The sequence below is a fragment of the Mobula birostris genome, chromosome 15, assembly GCF_030028105.1.
Source record: "Mobula birostris isolate sMobBir1 chromosome 15, sMobBir1.hap1, whole genome shotgun sequence".
NCBI classification, from domain to species: domain Eukaryota; kingdom Metazoa; phylum Chordata; class Chondrichthyes; order Myliobatiformes; family Myliobatidae; genus Mobula; species Mobula birostris.
In genome coordinates, this window is record NC_092384.1 from 12,213,734 (window position 1) to 12,231,178 (window position 17,445).

The 17,445-nt window shown below is 45.9% G+C and overlaps 1 protein-coding gene across 5 annotated transcripts in view; it reads right to left on the reverse strand.

The window, feature by feature from the left end:
- LOC140210228 (anillin-like) overlaps positions 1-17,445 on the reverse strand; it is a 69,740-nt gene that overhangs the window by 9,499 nt on the left and 42,796 nt on the right. For all 5 annotated transcript variants that reach the window (XM_072279104.1, XM_072279105.1, XM_072279106.1 and 2 more), the window contains 2 exons: positions 16,582-16,603; positions 13,487-13,596 (listed from right to left, as the gene is read on the reverse strand). In XM_072279104.1, coding sequence (XP_072135205.1) covers positions 13,487-13,596; positions 16,582-16,603 — 132 coding nt within the window. The remainder of the gene's footprint in view (positions 1-13,486; positions 13,597-16,581; positions 16,604-17,445) is intronic.

The window sequence follows — 17,445 nt, forward strand, 5'->3', positions numbered from 1 at the left end:
GATGAAGGCCAATGCACTATATGCCTTCCTAACCACAGAGCCAACCTGCGTAGCAGCTTTGAGTGTCCTATGGACTCGGACCCCAAGATCCCTCTGATCCTACACACTGCCAAGAGTCTTACCATTAATACTATATTCTGCCATCATATTTGACCTACCAAAATGAACCACCTCATACTTATCTGGGTTGAACGCTATCTGCCACTTCTCAGCCCAGTTTTCTATCCTATCGATGTCCCACTGTAACTTCTGACAGCCCTCCACACTATCCATAACACCCCCACCTTTGTGTCATCTGCAAATTTACTAACCCATCCCTCCACTTCCTCATCCAGGTCATTTATAAAAATCAGAGAAGGGATCCCAGAACAGATCCCTGAGCCACACCACAGATCACCAACCTCCATGCAGAATATGACCCATCTACAACCACTCTTTGGTTCCTAAGGTAGTCATAGCCAAAGGGTAGTAGGGGGGATGAGCTCCCACTGTTAAACAAATGCACTTCATGGCTTGCATCTCTAACAGCCTCTGACAACCAAGTCCAACTCCTGGCCTTCATGTGTGGCATAGTTCTTATGCCCAGCGGAGCTGTTCTCACTGACAGAAGGGGCAAAGGCACCTTGAAACCAGTTGCTCTGGGCAGATGGGGCTCGTTAACCATGGATGGTAGCTCATCTAGGAGAGGGAAACTCCGATTACAAACCTCCGCTGCCTTGCAGCTCTACCCACTCACGGGAAAGGCTTCGGGAGTAAACCCTGAGGAAAAAATCTGGAGTCGGAGTCCCGAAGGCGGCTGACTGCTGTACCCAGCACTGGCACGGCAACTCCTGCGATGCAGCTGGCACCAAACTGTATCAATTTTAATCGTTCCTTTGGACCTGTCATCAGCATGGAGAGGGGGGTCCCATTGCATGGGCAACAGATGGATCTCCTCATCAATTCTGCCCTGGCGTGCGACCTGGAGAGGCCACTCCAGCTTTGCCTTTTAGTGTCGTACAAACACGGGAAGCAGCAGTTACCAGTTATAAGTCATAATGCTTGATTGGCATAGAGCATGACGCCAGGGGTTGCTTCCAACGGTGAGAGAGCCCATCGTGTTTCACTGGACAGCGACTGCCCGCCTCAAGCTGTGCAGCCCCCAGCCAATATGGTGCTGTCCTGCCACAGTCAGTCTTCCTCATTGGGTGCATGGGGATAATGGATTATTCCACAAAGAGCTGATTCTAACTACTGCACCAGCCAAGAAAGGAAACAAATCAAATAAGACAACACCCCTCAAGTTGGGATGTTGGAATGTCTGTACAATGATGACTGGTCTTGACCAAAACCTCAAGGATATTGGAAGATGCATGAAAAACAGCAGTCATTAACAATGAACTACTAATGCTTAAGGTAGATATAGCTGCCCTACAAGAAACACATTTGGCAGATTTAGGTACACTGAAGGAAAGGGACTACACATTTTTCTGGCAGGGAAAGAACCAAGACGAGCCCCGCAAGCATGGAGTGGGTTTTGCCATTAGGAACTCTTTGTTGCAAATGGTGGAGCCACCAGAAAATGGATCAGAACGACTTATGACCCACCTACACACCAGTCATGGCCCAGTATCTCTCATCAGTATGTATGCCCCTACCTTGAACTCCACCACTTAGGCAAAAGACATGTTCTACGACAAATTAGAAGCTGTTGTCAGGAATATTCCTAGTGATGAGCACCTCGTTCTCCTTGGTGACTTCAACGCCAGAGTGGTGCCGATAACGATTCCTGGCCATCTTGTCTTGGCCACCTTGGAATTGACAAAATAAATGACAATGGACAAGTCTCCTGGAGTTCTGCTCCTATCACAGCCTGTGTGTAACTCCTACTTACAGATGAAGTTGCAGTACAAGGTCTCATGGCAACACCCACGGTCTAAACACTGGCACCAGCTACACATGATCATCACCAGATGCCCTTTCATCATCTCTGTACTAATCACCCACTCATACCAGTGCAGACTGCGATATGGATCATGCTTTAGCATGCTGCAAGATCAAACTATGTCTGAAGAAAATCCACCAGTCCAAACAAGCTGGAAAACCTCGCATCAACACAACAGAGATGAAGCAGTCAGAAAAGGTTGACCAGTTTGCCAAGTGGTGCTATGACTACCTCCTCACAAGGAGATACTGCAACAGAACAATGGTCATACCTTTGCGACACCATCTGCGAATCAGCACTCTCTATCTTTGGAAGAAAGACCCACAAAGAGCAGTGACTGGTTTGAGGCAAAGTCCAACATCACGACTCCTGTCATCAAAGCCAAGCGTGCAGCTCTCAGAGTACAAGTGCTCTCCAGCCGACCAAACACTCCAGGCACTTCGAGCTGCTAGAAGCAAAGTGCAACAGACTGCAAGGCAGTGCGCAAGTGAGTACTGGCTCCAGCTCAGTGAGGACATTCAGACTGCAGCTGTGACAGGCAACATCAGATCGATGTATGATGGTATCAAGGCGGCCCTTGGCCCATCGCAGAGCAAGGCAGCACCCCTGAAGTCATCCAGCAGTGAAATAATCACCGATAAAAGCAAGCAGGTGCAATGCTGGGTAGAACACTACTCTCAGCTCTACTCGAGGGAAAATGTTGTTATTAGCTCAGCCATTGATGCCATCGATTGTCTACCAGTCATGAATGAACTCGACTCCGAACCAACAATTGAGGACCTCAGAAAGGCAAATGACAATCTGGCCCCAGGGAAAGCTCCTGGCACTGATGGGATTCCTTCAGACCTGATCAAACACTGCAAGAGCTCACTCCTCCAACCTTAACATGAGGTCCTCTGTCAGTGCTGGAAGGAAGGAGCTGTACCACAGGATATGCGAGACTCCAAAATTGTCACTTTGTACAAGAATAAGGGTGATAGGAGTGACTGCAACAACTACAGGGGTATCTCCCTCCTGAGTATTGTCGGCAATGTCTTTGCTCGTGTAGCTCTGGCATGTCTACAAACTCTGGCAGAACGGGTCTACCCTGAGTCCCAATGTGGTTTTCGCGCAAGGTCAACTGTCAACATGATTTTCGCACTCCATCTACTCCAGAAGTGCAGGGAACGACAGAAACCCCTCTATGTCACTTTCATCGACTTGACCGAGGCATTCGAACTTGTCAGCAGGGATGGATTCTTTCAGATTCTCAAGATCAGCTGTCCCCCAAAACTCCAAAGTATCATCAAGTCATTCCATGATGACATGAGGGCTACTGTTCAGTATGATGACAGCTCATCAGAGCCCTTCGCTATTTGTAGTGGAGTCAAACAAGGATGCATGTTGGCCCCAACATTATTCGGCATCATCTTTTCTATGCTATTGAAGCACGCGTTTGGGAAGTTGACAGAATGCATCTACATACACACCAGGTCTGATGGGCGGCTGTTCAACCCTGCGTGCCTGAGAGCAAGACCAAAGGTGCAAAAGATCTTAATACGTGACATGCTCTTTGATGATGACACTACTATAACCTCACACACCAAACTCTCATGGACCACTTCTCTAAGGCATGCAAGGACTTCGGGCTTACCATCAGCCTAAAGAAAACAAATGTCCTTGCCCAGAATGTAGTGGAGACACCAGTCATTACCATAACAATTACGATCTAGAAGTGGTCCACGAGTTGACATACTTGGGGTCGACCATTAGCGACACTCTCTGCCTTGATGCTGAAATCAATAGGTGTATTGGCAAAGCAACAGGGATCCTTGCTCGACTCTCTTCGCAGGTCTGGGGGAATCCAAAACTCGCTACAAAGACCAAGACTGCCGTGTACATTGCATGTGTTATCAGCACCCTCCTGTATGGTAGCGAGACTTGGACCACCTACTCCAAACAGGAGAGGAAACTCAATAGCTTTCACCTGTGCAGCCTTCACCGCATCCTCCGCATCACCTGCAGAGACAAAGTCCCAAACCCTGAGGTCCTGCCCCGCGCTGGACTTCCCCCAATGTTCACACTTGTAGCACAACGCAGACTGTGCTGGCTGGGCCACGTCCGTCGTATGAAGGATGGTAGACTGCCAAAGGACATCCTCTACGGAGAACTAGCAACAGGCAAGAGGAACTTTGGTAGACCCCATCTTCACTTCAAGGACCTCTGCAAGTGCGACATGAAAGCCTTAAAAATCAACACAGTGCTGGGAGGAAACAGCAGATGACCGCAACAAATGGCAAGATACTCTTCAGCAAAACCTAGAGCAAGGTGAGAGAGTGATCCTGACTCAGTTTAAGGAGCAGAGAGCTAAACGGAGGGCACAGCGGACAACAATTCCACAGTGCCCTACACATGCAACTGTGCCAGAGCCTACTGTTCCAGGATCAGCCTCAATAGCCATAGTCGACACTGCTCGACAAACCAGTGACTACCAGAGGCGCAGTACCCATGGTTGACAATGACTGAAGGAGGCCACACACACACAACCACTCTTTGCCTTCTGTGGGCAAACCAATTCTGAATCCACAAAGCAATGTCCTCTTGGATCCCATGCCTCCTTACTTTCTCAATAAACCTTGCATGGGGTACCTTGTCAAATGCCTTACTGAAATCCATATACACTACACCTACTGCTCTACCTTGATCGATATGTTTAGTCACATCCTCGTAAGGCACAACCTGCCTTTGACAAAGCCATGCTGACTATTCCTAATCACATTATGCCTCTCCAAATGTTCATAAATCCTGCCTCTCAGGATCTTCTCCATCAATTTACCAACCACTGAATTAAGACTCACAGGTCTATAATTCCCCAGGCTATCTCTACTCCTTTTCTTGAATAAAGGAAGAACATCCGCAACCCTCCAATCCTCCGTAACCTCTCCCGTCCTCATTGATGATGCAAAGATCATTGCCAGAGGCTCAGCAATCTCCTCCCTTGCCTCCCACAGTAGCCTGGGGTACATCTGGGGAAATTCGGAGTCCAGCAGAGGAGGACAAAGGGCTTAATTAGGAAGGGGAAAAAAGATTGAGAGAAAACTGGCAGGGAACATAAAAACTGACTGTAAAAGCTTTTATAGATATGTGAAAAGAAAAAGATTGGTTAAGACAAATGTAGGTCCCCTACAGACAGAAACAGGTGAATTGATTATGGGGAGCAAGGACATGGCAGACCAATTGAATAATTACTTTGGTTCTGTCTTCACTAAGGAGGATATAAATAATCTTCTGGAAATAGTAGGGGACAGAGCGTCCAGTGAGATGGAGGAACTGAGGGAAATACATGTTAGTAGGGAAGTGGTGTTAGGTAAATTGAAGGGATTAAAGGCAGATAAATCCCCAGGGCCAGATGGTCTGCATCCCAGAGTGCTTAAGGAAGTAGCCCAAGAAATAGTGGATGCATTAGTATAATTTTTCAAAACTCTTTAGATTCTGGACTAGTTCCTGAGGATTGGAGGGTGGCTAATGTAACCCTGCTTTTTAAAAAAGGAGGGAGAGAGAAACCAGGGAATTATAGACCGGTTAGCCTAACATCGGTGGTGGGGAAAATGCTAGAGTCAGTTATTAAAGATGTGATAACAACACATTTGGATTTGTGAAAGGAAAATCATGTCTGACGAATCTAAAAATTTTTGAGGATGTAACTAGTAGAGTGGATAGGGGAAAACCAGTGGGATGTGGTATATTTGGATTTTCAAAAGGCTTTTGACAAGGTCCCACACAGGAGATTAGTGTGCAAACTTAAAGCACACTGTATTGGGGGTATGGTATTGATGTGGATAGAGAATTGGTTGGCAGACAGGAAGCAAAGAGTGGGAATAAACTGGACCTTTTCAGAATGGCAGGCAGTGACTAGTGGGGTACCGCAAGGCTCAGTGCTGGGACCCCAGTTGTTTACAATATATATTAATGACTTAGATGAGGGAATTAAATGCAGCATCTCCAAGTTTGCGGATGACACGAAGCTGGGTGGCAGTGTTAGCTGTGAGGAGGATGCTAAGAGGATGCAGGGTGACTTGGATAGGTTAGGTGAGGGGGCAAATTCATGGCAGATGCAATTTAATGTGGATAAATGTTAAGGGGAGGTGCAACGAGACCTGGGTGTTATTATACACCAGTCATTGAAAGTGGGCATGCAGGTACAGCAGGTGGTGAAAAAGGCAAATGGTATGCTGGCACTCATAGCAAGAGGATTTGAGTATAGGAGCAGGGAGGTACTACTGCAGTTGTACAAGGCCTTGGTGAGACCACACCTGGAGTATTGTGTGCAGTTTTGGTCCCCTAATCTGAGGAAAGACATTCTTGCCATAGAGGGAGTACAAAGAAGGTTCACCAGATTAATTACTGGGATGGCAGGACTTTCATATGATGAAAGACTGGATCAACTAGGCTTATACTCGTTGGAATTTAGAAGATTGAGGGGGGATCTTATTGAAACGTATAAAATCCTAAAGGAATTGGACAGGCTAGATGCAGGAAGATTGTTGGGGAAGTCCAGAATGAGGGGTCACAGTTTGAGGATAAAGGGGAAGCCTTTTAGGACCGAGATGAGGAAAAACTTCTTCACACAGAGAGTGGTGAATCTGTGGAATTCTCTGCCACAGGAAACAGTTGAGGCCAGTTCATTGGCTATATTTAAGAGGGAGTTAGATATGGACCTTGTGGCTAAAGGGATCAGGGGGTATGGAGGGAAGGCTGGTACAGGGTTCTGAGTTGGATGATCAGCCATGATCATACTGAATGATGGTGCAGGCTCGAAGGGCCGAATGGCCTACTCCTGCACCTATTTTCTATGTTTCTATCTCGTCTGGTCCCGGTGACTTATCCAACTTGATGCTTTCCAAAAGCTCCAGCACATCCTTTCTTAATATCTATATATGTTCAAGTTTTTCAGTCTGTTCTAAGTCATCCCTACAATTGCCGAGAACCCTTTCCATAATGAATACTGAAGCAAAATATTCATTAAGTACCTCTGCTATCTCCTCCGGTTGAATAGTCTTCTACTGTCACACTTGATTGATCCTATTCTCTCACGTCTTATCCTCTTGCTCTTCACATACTTGTAGAATGCCTTGGGGTTTTCCTTAATCCTGTCTGCCAAGGCCTTCTCATGGCCTCTTCTGGCTCTTCCAATTTTATTCTGAAGCTCCTTCCCCATAGCCTTATAATCTTCTACACCTCTATCATTACCTAGTTTTTTGAACCTTTTGTAAGCTTTTCCTTTCTTCTTGACTAGATTTACAACAGCCTTATAACACCACAGTTCTTGTACCCTATCATTCTTTCCCTGTCTCATTGGAGTGTACCTATGCAGAACTCCACACAAATATCCCCTGGACATTTGCCACATTTCTCTGAGAACATCTGTTCCCAATTTATGCTTCCAAATTCCTGTCTTTGGAGAGGGATAGGAACAGACAAGTTAGGAAAATATTTAATTAGGGTAAGGGGAAATATGAGGCTACGGTAAAGGAGATAGAATTGTCATCACTATCTCCAAAATGCTCTCCCACTGAGAGATCTGACATTTGACCAGGTTTATTTCCCAATACCAGATCAAGTACAGCCTCTCATCTTGTAGGCTTATCTGCATACTATATCAAGAAACCTCCCTGAACACACCTAACAAACTCCATGCCATCTAAACCCCTGGCTCTAGGGAGATGCCAATCAATATTGGGGAAATTAAAATCTCTCACCACAACAACCCTGTCATTATTGCACCTTTCCAGAATGTCTCCCTGTCTGCTCCTTGATGTCCTTGTTACTATTGGGTGGTCTATATAAAAGAAAACACCCAGGAGTTATTGACCCCTTCCTGTTCCTAACATCCACCCACAGAGATTCTGTAGACAATCCGTCCATGACTTCCTCCTTTTCTGCAGCAGTGACACTATCTCTGATCAGCAGTGCTACACCCCCACCTCTTTGCCTCCCTCCCTGTCCTTTTTGAAACATCTAATCCCAAGTAACCATTCCTGCCCGAGTCATCCAAGTCTCTAATGGCCACACCATCATAGCTCCAAGTACTGATCCACACTCCAAACTCATCCTCTGTCCATCATACTCCTTGCATTAATATAGACACATCTCAAAGCATCGGTCTGAGCACATCCCTCCTCTATCACCTGCCTATCCTCCCTGTGATCTTGCACTGTCTACAAGCTTTCTCTATTTGTGAGCCAACCACCTCTTCCTCCATCTCTTCAGTTCGGTTCCCACTGCCTCCCCCCCACCCCCACAGCAATTCTAGTTTAAACTCTCTCCAATAGCTGTAGCCAACCTCCCCACCAGGATATTGCCCCCCCCCAAAGATTTAAGTGCAACCTGTCTTTTTTGTACAGGTTACACCTGCCCCAAGAGGTCCCAATGATCCAGAAATCTGAATCCCTGCCCCCTGCTCCAATCCCTCAGCCACATATTTATCCTCCACCTAATTCTATTCCTACACTCACTTTCACGTGTCACAGGCAGTAATCCCGAGATTACTACCTTTGAGGTCCTGCTTCTCAACTTCCCTCCTAACTCCTTGTAGTCTGTTTTCAGGACCTTTTCCCTTTTCCTACCTATATCGTTGGTACCAATATGTACCACAACCTCTGGTTGTTCTCCTTTCCACTTCAGGATATCATGGACACGATCAGAAACATCCTAAACCCTGGCACTTGGGAAGCAAACTACCATCCGTGTTTCTTTCCTGCATCCACAGAATTGGCTGTCTGACCCTCTAACTATAAAGCCCCCATCACTGCCACCATTCTCTTCTTTTCTGTACCTTTCTGAGCCACAGGGCCAGAGGCGCAGACACTGTTGCTTCCCCCAGGTAGGCTGTCCTCCCCAACAGTACTCAAACAGGAGTTTGAAAAGGGGGTGGGGGGGAAGAAAAGAGACAGCCACAGGGTTACACTCTAGCATCTGACTCTTGCCCTTCCCTCATCTGATTGTTACCCACTTATCTGTCTCCCGAGGCTCCAGTGTGACCACTTGCCAATAGCTCCTAACACCTCCTCCCTCTCCTTGACCAGACGAAGGACATTGAGCTGCATCTCCAGTTCCCCAATGCGGTCCCCAAGGAGCTGCAGCTTGACACACCTGGTGCAGATGTGGCTGTCTGGGAGGCTGGGAGTCTCCAGGACTTCCCACATCTGACACTGAGCACATCTTGGCTGATCCCGGATCCCACTCAACCCTATATACCTGCCTTCTTGCCATATCCTTTTATGCCCTGATCAATCAGGAAATGTCAACTTCCGCCTTAAATCAACCCAGACTTTGCCTCCACTGCAGTCTGTGACAAAGCATTTCAGATTCACTACTCTCTGGTTTAAAAAAAAAAAAAAATCCTCCTTACCACTGTTCTGAAAAGGTCTCCCCAATTTTGAGGCAATGCCCTCTAGTTCTGGGTACCCCTACCATAGGAAAACATCCTCTCCACATCTACCCTATCTAATCCTTTCAACATTTGGTAGGTTTCAATGAGATCTCCCCCTGCATTCTTCTGAATTCCAGTGAGTACAGGCCAAAAGCTTCTCATACATTAACCCCTTCATTCCCAGAATCATCATCATGAACTCCCCTGGACTCTCTAATGACAACACCTCCTTTGAGATATGGAGCCTAAAACTGTTGACAATACTCCAAGTACTGCCTCACTAGTGTCTTATCATTAGTGCCTCTGCGTTATCTCCTTTCCCCTGAAATAAATGCCAACATTGCATTTGCCTTCTTTACCACAGATTCAACCTGTAAATTACCCTTCTGGGAGTCTTGCATGAGGACTCCAAGTCCCTCTGCACCTCTGATGTTTGAGCATTCTCCCCATTTAGATAATAGTCCACACCATGGTTCCTTTTCCCTTCACTGTATTCCATCTGCCACTTTCTTGCCCATTCTTCCAATTTGTCCAAGTCCTGCTGCAATCACATTGCTTCCTCAGCACCATCTACTGCTTCACCCATCTTCATATCATCTGAAAGCTTTGCCACAAAGCCATCAATTCCATTATCCAAATCATTGACAAACAACGTGAAAAGTGGCGGTCCCAATACTGACCCCGAGGAACACCATGAGTCAAAAACAATATAATCTACCAATTTGTAGAGCAAGCAAGAAACCGGACAAAACTCCACGCACAGAAAGGACACACACACACACACATATTTGTAATCAACCCAATTAAAATCATACTTTAAATCAAAAACCCCTGCAGCTTTGCTGATCATCTACCTGTGGCGAGTTCCTCACCAGAACAAATTGAATCCAGTCTAGAAACATCTGAAACAGCCATATTATTATACTATACACATCAAAGTTACTGGTGAACGCAGCAGGCCAGGCAGCATCTCTAGGAAGAGGTACAGTCGACGTTTCAAGCCGAGACCCTTCGTCAGGACTAACTGAAGGAAGAGTTAGTAGGAGATTTGAAACTGGGAGGGGGAAGGGGAGATCCAAAATCTCCTGAGAGCAGATGCGGCAGAGACGGAGGAATTGTGAGAAGGGGATGGCATTTTTGTAAGAGACAGGGTGAGAAGAGGAATAGTCCAGATAGCTGTGAGAGTCCGTAGGCTTATAGTAGACATCAATGGATAAGCTGTCTCCAGAGACAGAAAGATCTAGAAAGGGGAGGGTGGTGTCGGAAATGGACCAGGTAAACTTGAGGGCAGGGTGAAAGTTGGAGGCAAAGTTAATAAAGTCAACGAGCTCAGCATGCGTGCAGGAAGCAGCGCCAATGCAGTCGTCGATGTAGCGAAGAAAAAGTGGGGGACAGATACCAGAATAGGCACAGAACGTAGATTGTTCCACAAAGCCAACAAAAAGGCAGACATAGCTAGGACCCATACAGGTGCCCATAGCTACACCTTTAGTTTGGAGGAAGTGGGAGGAGCCAAAGGAGAAATTATTAAGAGCAAGGACTAATTCTGCCAGACAGAGCAGTGGTGGTAGAGGGGAACTGATTGGGTCTGGAATACAAAAAGCGGAGAGCTTTGAGACCTTCCTGATGGGGGATGGAAGTATATAGGGACTGGACATCCATAGTGAAAATAAAGCGGTGGGGGCCACTTCACCGCATCTTGTTCCCATTCCAACCTCACTCCTTCAGAATGCTCTGCTCTCCACTCCTTCCGCACTAATCCTAACATTATTAAACCCACCGATAAGTGGGGTGCTGTTGTAGGCTGGCGTACTGACCTCTACCTTGCCGAGGCACAGCGACAACTCGCAGATACCTCCTCTTATTTACCCCTCGATCGTGACCCCACTAAGGAGCACCAGGCCATTGTCTCCCACACCATCACCGACTTTATCCGCTCAGGGAATCTCCCATCCACTGCTACCAACCTTATAGCTCCCACACCCCACACTTCCCATTTCTACCTCCTACCCAAGATCGACAAACCTGCCTGTCCTGGAAGACCTATTGTCTCAGCTTGCTCCTGCCCCACCAAACTCGTTTCTGCATACCTCGACACTGTTTTATCCCCCACTTGTTCAATCCCTTCCTATGTTCGTGACACTTCTCGCTCTTAAACTTTGATGACTTTAAGTTCCCTGGCCCCCACCGCTTTATTTTCACCATGGATGTCCAGTCCCTATATACTTCCATCCCCCATCAGGAAGGTCTCAAAGCTTCTTTTTGGATTCCAGACCCAATCAGTTCCCCTCTACCACCACTCTGCTCCGTCTAGCAGAATTAGTCCTTACTCTTAATAATTTCTCCTTTGGCTCCTCCCACTTCTTCCAAACTAAAGATGTAGCTATGGGCACCCATATGGGTCCTAGCTATGCCTGCCTTTTTGTTGGGTTTGTGGAACAATCTATGTTCCGTGCCTATTCTGGTATCTGTCCCCCACTTTTCCTTTGCTACATCGACGACTGCATTGGCGCTGCTTCCTGCACGCATGCTGAGTTCGTTGACTTTATTAACTTTGCCTCCAACTTTCACCCTGCCCTCAAGTTTACCTGGTCCATTTCCGACACCGCCCTCTCTTTTCTAGATCTTTCTGTCTCTGGAGACAGCTTATCCACTGATGTCTACTATAAGCCTACTGACTCTCACAGCTATCTGGACTATTCCTCTTCTCACCCTGTCTCTTGCAAAAATGCCATTCCCTTCTCGCAATTCCTTCGTCTCCGCCGCATCTGCTCTCAGGATGAGGCTTTTCATTCCAGGACAAGAGAGATGTCCTTTTTTTTTTTTTTTTATATATATATATATATATATATATATATATAAAAAGAGGCTTCCCTTCCTCCACCATCAACTCTGCTCTCAAACGCATCTCCCCCATTTCACGCACATCTGCTCTCACTCCATCCTCCCGCCACCCTACGAGGAATAGGGTTCCCCTGGTCCTCACCTACCACCCCACCAGCCTCCAGGTCCAACATATAATTCTCCGTAACTTGCGCCACCTCCAACGGGATCCCACCACTAAGCACATCTTTCCCTCCCCCCCTCTCTGCTTTCCGCAGGGGTCACTCCCTTGTCCATTCATCCCCCCCATCCCTCCCCACTGATCTCCCTCCTGGCACTTATCCTTGTAAGCAGAACAAGTGCTACACATGCCCCTGCACTTCCTCCCTTAACACCATTCAGGGCCCCAGACAGTCCTTCCAGGTGAGACGACACTTCACCTGTGAGTCGGCTGGGGTGATATACTGCGTCCGGTGCTCCCGATGTGGCCTTCTATATATTGGCGAGACCCAACGCAGACTGAGAGACCGTTTTGCTGAACACCCATGCTCTGTCCGCCAGAGAAAGCAGGATCTCCCAGTGGCCATACATTTTAATTCCACATCCCATTCCCATTCTGACATGCCTATCCACGGCCTCCTCTACTGTAAAGATGAAGCCACACTCAGGTTGGAGGAATAACACCTTATATTCCGTCTGGGTAGCCTCCAACCTGACGGCATGAACATCGACTTTTCTAACTTCCGTTAATGCCCCACCTCCCCCTCGTACCCCATCCGTTATTTATATACACACACATTCTTTCTTTCACTCTCCTTTTTCTCCCTCTGACTATACCTCTTGCCCATCCTCTGGTTCTCCCCACCCCCCTTGTCTTTCTCCCCGGACCTCCTGTCCCATGATCCTCTCATATCCCCTTTGCCAATCACATGTCCAGCTCTTGGCTCCATCCCTCCCCCTCCTGTCTTCTCCTATCATTTTGGATCTCCCCTTCCCCCTCCCACTTTCAAATCTCTCACTAACTCTTCCTTCAGTTAGTCCTGACGAAGGGTTTCGGCCTGTAATGTCGACTGTACCTCTTCCTAGAGATGCTGCCTGGCCTGCTGCGTTCACCAGCAACTTTGATGTGTGTTGCTTGAATTTCCAGCATCTGCAGAATTCCTGTTGTTTATATTATACTGATCTTTCGTCTTAGCTGGCAAATCTACAGCAAGGCCCACTCAACAATTAAGGATTGAAAGTCTTCACTTAAGCTGAAGATTATGGCCTTTAATTATTCCCTTAAGCATTAATGCATTTAACAACTTGTTCACAAACCCAGGACTTACTTTGTCCAATGCAAACTTCTCTTTGCCCAGAGATGCTAGAGTAATTGTGTGAGACCCAACCAGTACAAACTTACTGGCACGAATTGAGCGGCTGACAGTAGGACTAGCACCTGTAAACCAAAGGACAAGTGTTAAGCCGGTATTGATGTAAACACTAAAAAGGCCCAATTACCTTTGAACTAGGGGAGAGAATACCAAACCAAGGATGGTGGGAATAAGGCTCTTTTCTAAAAGGCTATTTAAAAACTTGGATCCATAACCCTTAAATATATCATTATGTAGAAAATTTTTATTCAAGATTGGTGGGGGGGGGGGGGAAGAGAAGAGTAGGGAATAGAACAATATGCACAAAATGCTGGATGAACTCTGGTAAAAGCAGCATCTATGGAAATCAATAGAGTTAATGTTTCTGGCTGAGACTTCCTCTGGACTAGAGAGGAAGGAAGAAGATGCCAGAATAAAAAGGGTGGGGTGGGGGCGGGGGGAGAGAGGGAAGGAGAACTAGCTGAAGGTAATAGGTGGGTGGGAGGTAAAGGCTGAAGGAGAAGAAATCTTAAAAGGAGAGGAAAGTGGACTATTGGGGAAATATAGGAAGGAGGGGCACCAGGGGAGTTGATATGCAGGTGAGATGAAGCAAGAGTCCAGAATGGGGAATAGAAGATAGAAAGTGAAAATAATTACCAGGAGAAATCATTGTTAATATCAAGTTAGAGGCTACCTAGGTGTTGCTCCTCCAGCCTGAGAATGGATTCATTGTTGCAAAAGAGGCCATAGACTGACATGTTGGAATAGGAATAAAAATAATCGGCCATCAGGAAATTCCGCTTTTGGCAGATGGAGCGAAGGTGCTTGACAAAGCGTTCAAACTTACATCAGATCTCACCAATGTAGAAGATGCAACAGGAGCACTGGATACAATAGATAATCTCAACACATTTGTAGGTAATGTGCTGCCTTACCTGGAAGAACTGCCTGGTGCCTTGAATGGAGGTGAGGAAGGAGGTGAATGAGCTGGTGTAGCATTTCTGTCTCTTGCAGGGATATGTGCCAGGTTGGAGATTAGTGGGGAGGGACAAATAGACAAGGGAATCACAAAGGAAGCAATTCCTATGGAGGGCAGATAGCTTGGGGGGGGGGGGGCGGGGTGAAGAAGAGGGAGGTAAAGATCTGTTTGGTGGTAGAATCCAGTTGAAGTTAGTAGATGTTGCGAAGAATGTATTGGATGCAGAGGCTCATGCAGTGGTAGGTGAGGACAAGAGGAACTCTGTCCCTGTTAAGGTAGTGGGAAGATGGGATGAGTGAGAATGTCTAGGAAATGGAGGAGATGTGAGTGAGAGCAGCATCAATGGTGGAGAAAGGAAACCCCATTCTTTGAAGGGGGACATCCTGGAAAGGAAATCCTCATCTTGGGAATAGATGCAGTGGGGAAAAAAAGAATAGTTTTATATATTGATGAAATTGACAAGGTCAGTATGGGTGCATGAAGCAGCACAGGAAAAGTTGGGGAACATCACCAGGGAAGGCTTGGAACATGGACTGTTCTACTTAACTAACAAAAAGGCAGGCATAGCTGGGGCTCATGTGGGTGCCCATAGCTACCCCTTGGGTTTGGAGAAACTGGGAGGAACTGAAGGAGAGATCCTTGAGGCTGATGACCAGTTCTGCCTGACAGAGAAGGGTGGTGGTGAAAGGGAAATGGCCGGGTCTTTTGTCAAGAAAGAAACAGAGTTTTAAGGTCTTTCAACGGGGGATAGAAGTGTATAGAACATCCGTGGTGAAAATGAGGCAGTCAAGGCCAGGGAAATGAAAGATGTTGAGATTGAAAACATGGTGGGGGGGGGGGCAGAAAAGAGACTGAATCAAGGGATATAGAATGGAGTTGAAGTATGCAGAAAAGTGTTGTGGGCAGGAACAGGCGGACAATAGGCCTATGCAGACAGTCAGATTTGTGGATCTTGGATAGGACATTGAAGCAACTGGTGTAGGGTAACAAACTGAGCTTGGTGACATTGGATGGGAGTTCCCTAGAGATGCAGGCTGGTCATGAATTAATTGAAAGTAGTCCATCCATTCTGTTACACCTGATTCACAAACTGCATATTTAATGCAGCAACACTGAGCATAAGGAATAAGGGAATCACAACAGGTCTACAGATCTTTGCTAGTAGGTGAAAAGATGTACTATAATTGCTTCTGCACCCAAAGTTATCAACGGGGAAGGAAAAAGAAAAGCCAAGGTAATTTAACAATTGCCAGAAATCAATATACTGGGATGGACAGGGAGAAAAGAGACCAGCAGTTCATCACCCACATATGGATTGAAACAAGAAAACAGAAGGAGGCCAAACATTCCCTGGGTCCTGCTCCTACAGAATTACTAAAAGTTTCACTTGCCCTGCATGCCCCTGGATTCCAAAGGCATTTAAAAACAGGAGGCTTGTATATATTCAATAATAGTCTATTTACATACATCTGGGAAGATAGAAAGCTCCAAAGGATATAACCAAAGGATTATTTTTCAAGCCAATGGATGTAGCTAAGCCCCTAGCTGCAGATTCACTCGTCCAAGGAAGCAGCCACTCAGTATCTACCCAGTTAGTTGCTCAATGTGTTCCTCAGTGAAACTGCTGCCCTTTGAACTCCAGCAAGCAGGGCTAGTCCTAATCCTCATGAAAGCACTGCAAGCATTTCAGAGGCCCAAGCAATTAACATTTCTATTCCCAAACTAAAAGAGCAATAATGTTTAAAATCGCAAATTCAGAGGACACATACCAATGTCTGCAGCCAAAGGAGGAAATCAAATGTTACTGTTACTACTTCACATTTACATATAATGACAGTTACCACCTTAGCATAGTAGAAACAGTGGTGCACCCATTTAGTGCAATAACCAACGATTCATCATGCCACCCTCAATCCCTGCACTGAGTTCCAAAGCAAAACAAGAAAAACCTGGAGAAAGATACAAGTGGATGGTCATAAGGGTTATTATTTCCACAACTATTGCATGGGAAGACCTAAAATTTTAAAAGAAACTACTTGTGTAATATTTAATTGTTCTTTTATTCAAACCCTTTGGATTTTCATGAACTCACCAGGTGACTGCAAGCTCGTTTTCTGAAAAGGAAAAAGAATACAACATGAACTCTTTCCTTCTGGTGATTGATTTTGAGAAGCACAATTCTAGAAACAAACCAAAACAGATGTTATGCAGAATTAATTGCAAAGTTAGTGAGCATGTCAGCTTACAGAGATAATAAATATTAGTGTTCAACAAATCAATGACTGGGTATGCTGATATACCGGGATAGGGAAGGAAGACAAAGCAAGCTTGGTGCAAGACCTCATTATTCTAATATGCCCAGTGTTAAAGTGAGTGTTTTCTACTGATTTACCAGTCAGCTTCATTGGCAAGGCAATTTCCATAATACTAACAGCTACAATGTGTAGTCTAAAGCAGCAACAGGATCTGAAATAGTATACACTTAACCCTTCATTTCCACATGAGCTTACTGACAGAGGAGTGGTTGATTTGGAGAAGGGACTCCTACTTCCAAACTGAACAATACCTCTCAGACACCCCATTCTTCCCAATCACTAATACTATTTTCTCAGATTTTTTTTTTTGTCACAAGTAAACAACCATGGGGGACATTTAGGCCCAACAAGACTATGCAAAACTCAAAACTCACCTAATTCAGTATTAATTGTTTCTCTAACCCATTCTTTCCACATTACCATCAACTCACCAACCCATTTAGGGCAATTTACAGTGGCCAATTAACCTACCAATCTGCACTTATGAGGAAGAACACCCAAAGGAAATATTGTGCTAGTTACAGGAAGGACACACAAAACTTAGAGCAATGGAGGTCAGGATTGAAGCTGGACTGAAGAAGCTATGAGTTAACAGCTCTACTAGTTTATGTTTTAAAGAAGTCATTTGAACTTCAGTTCCA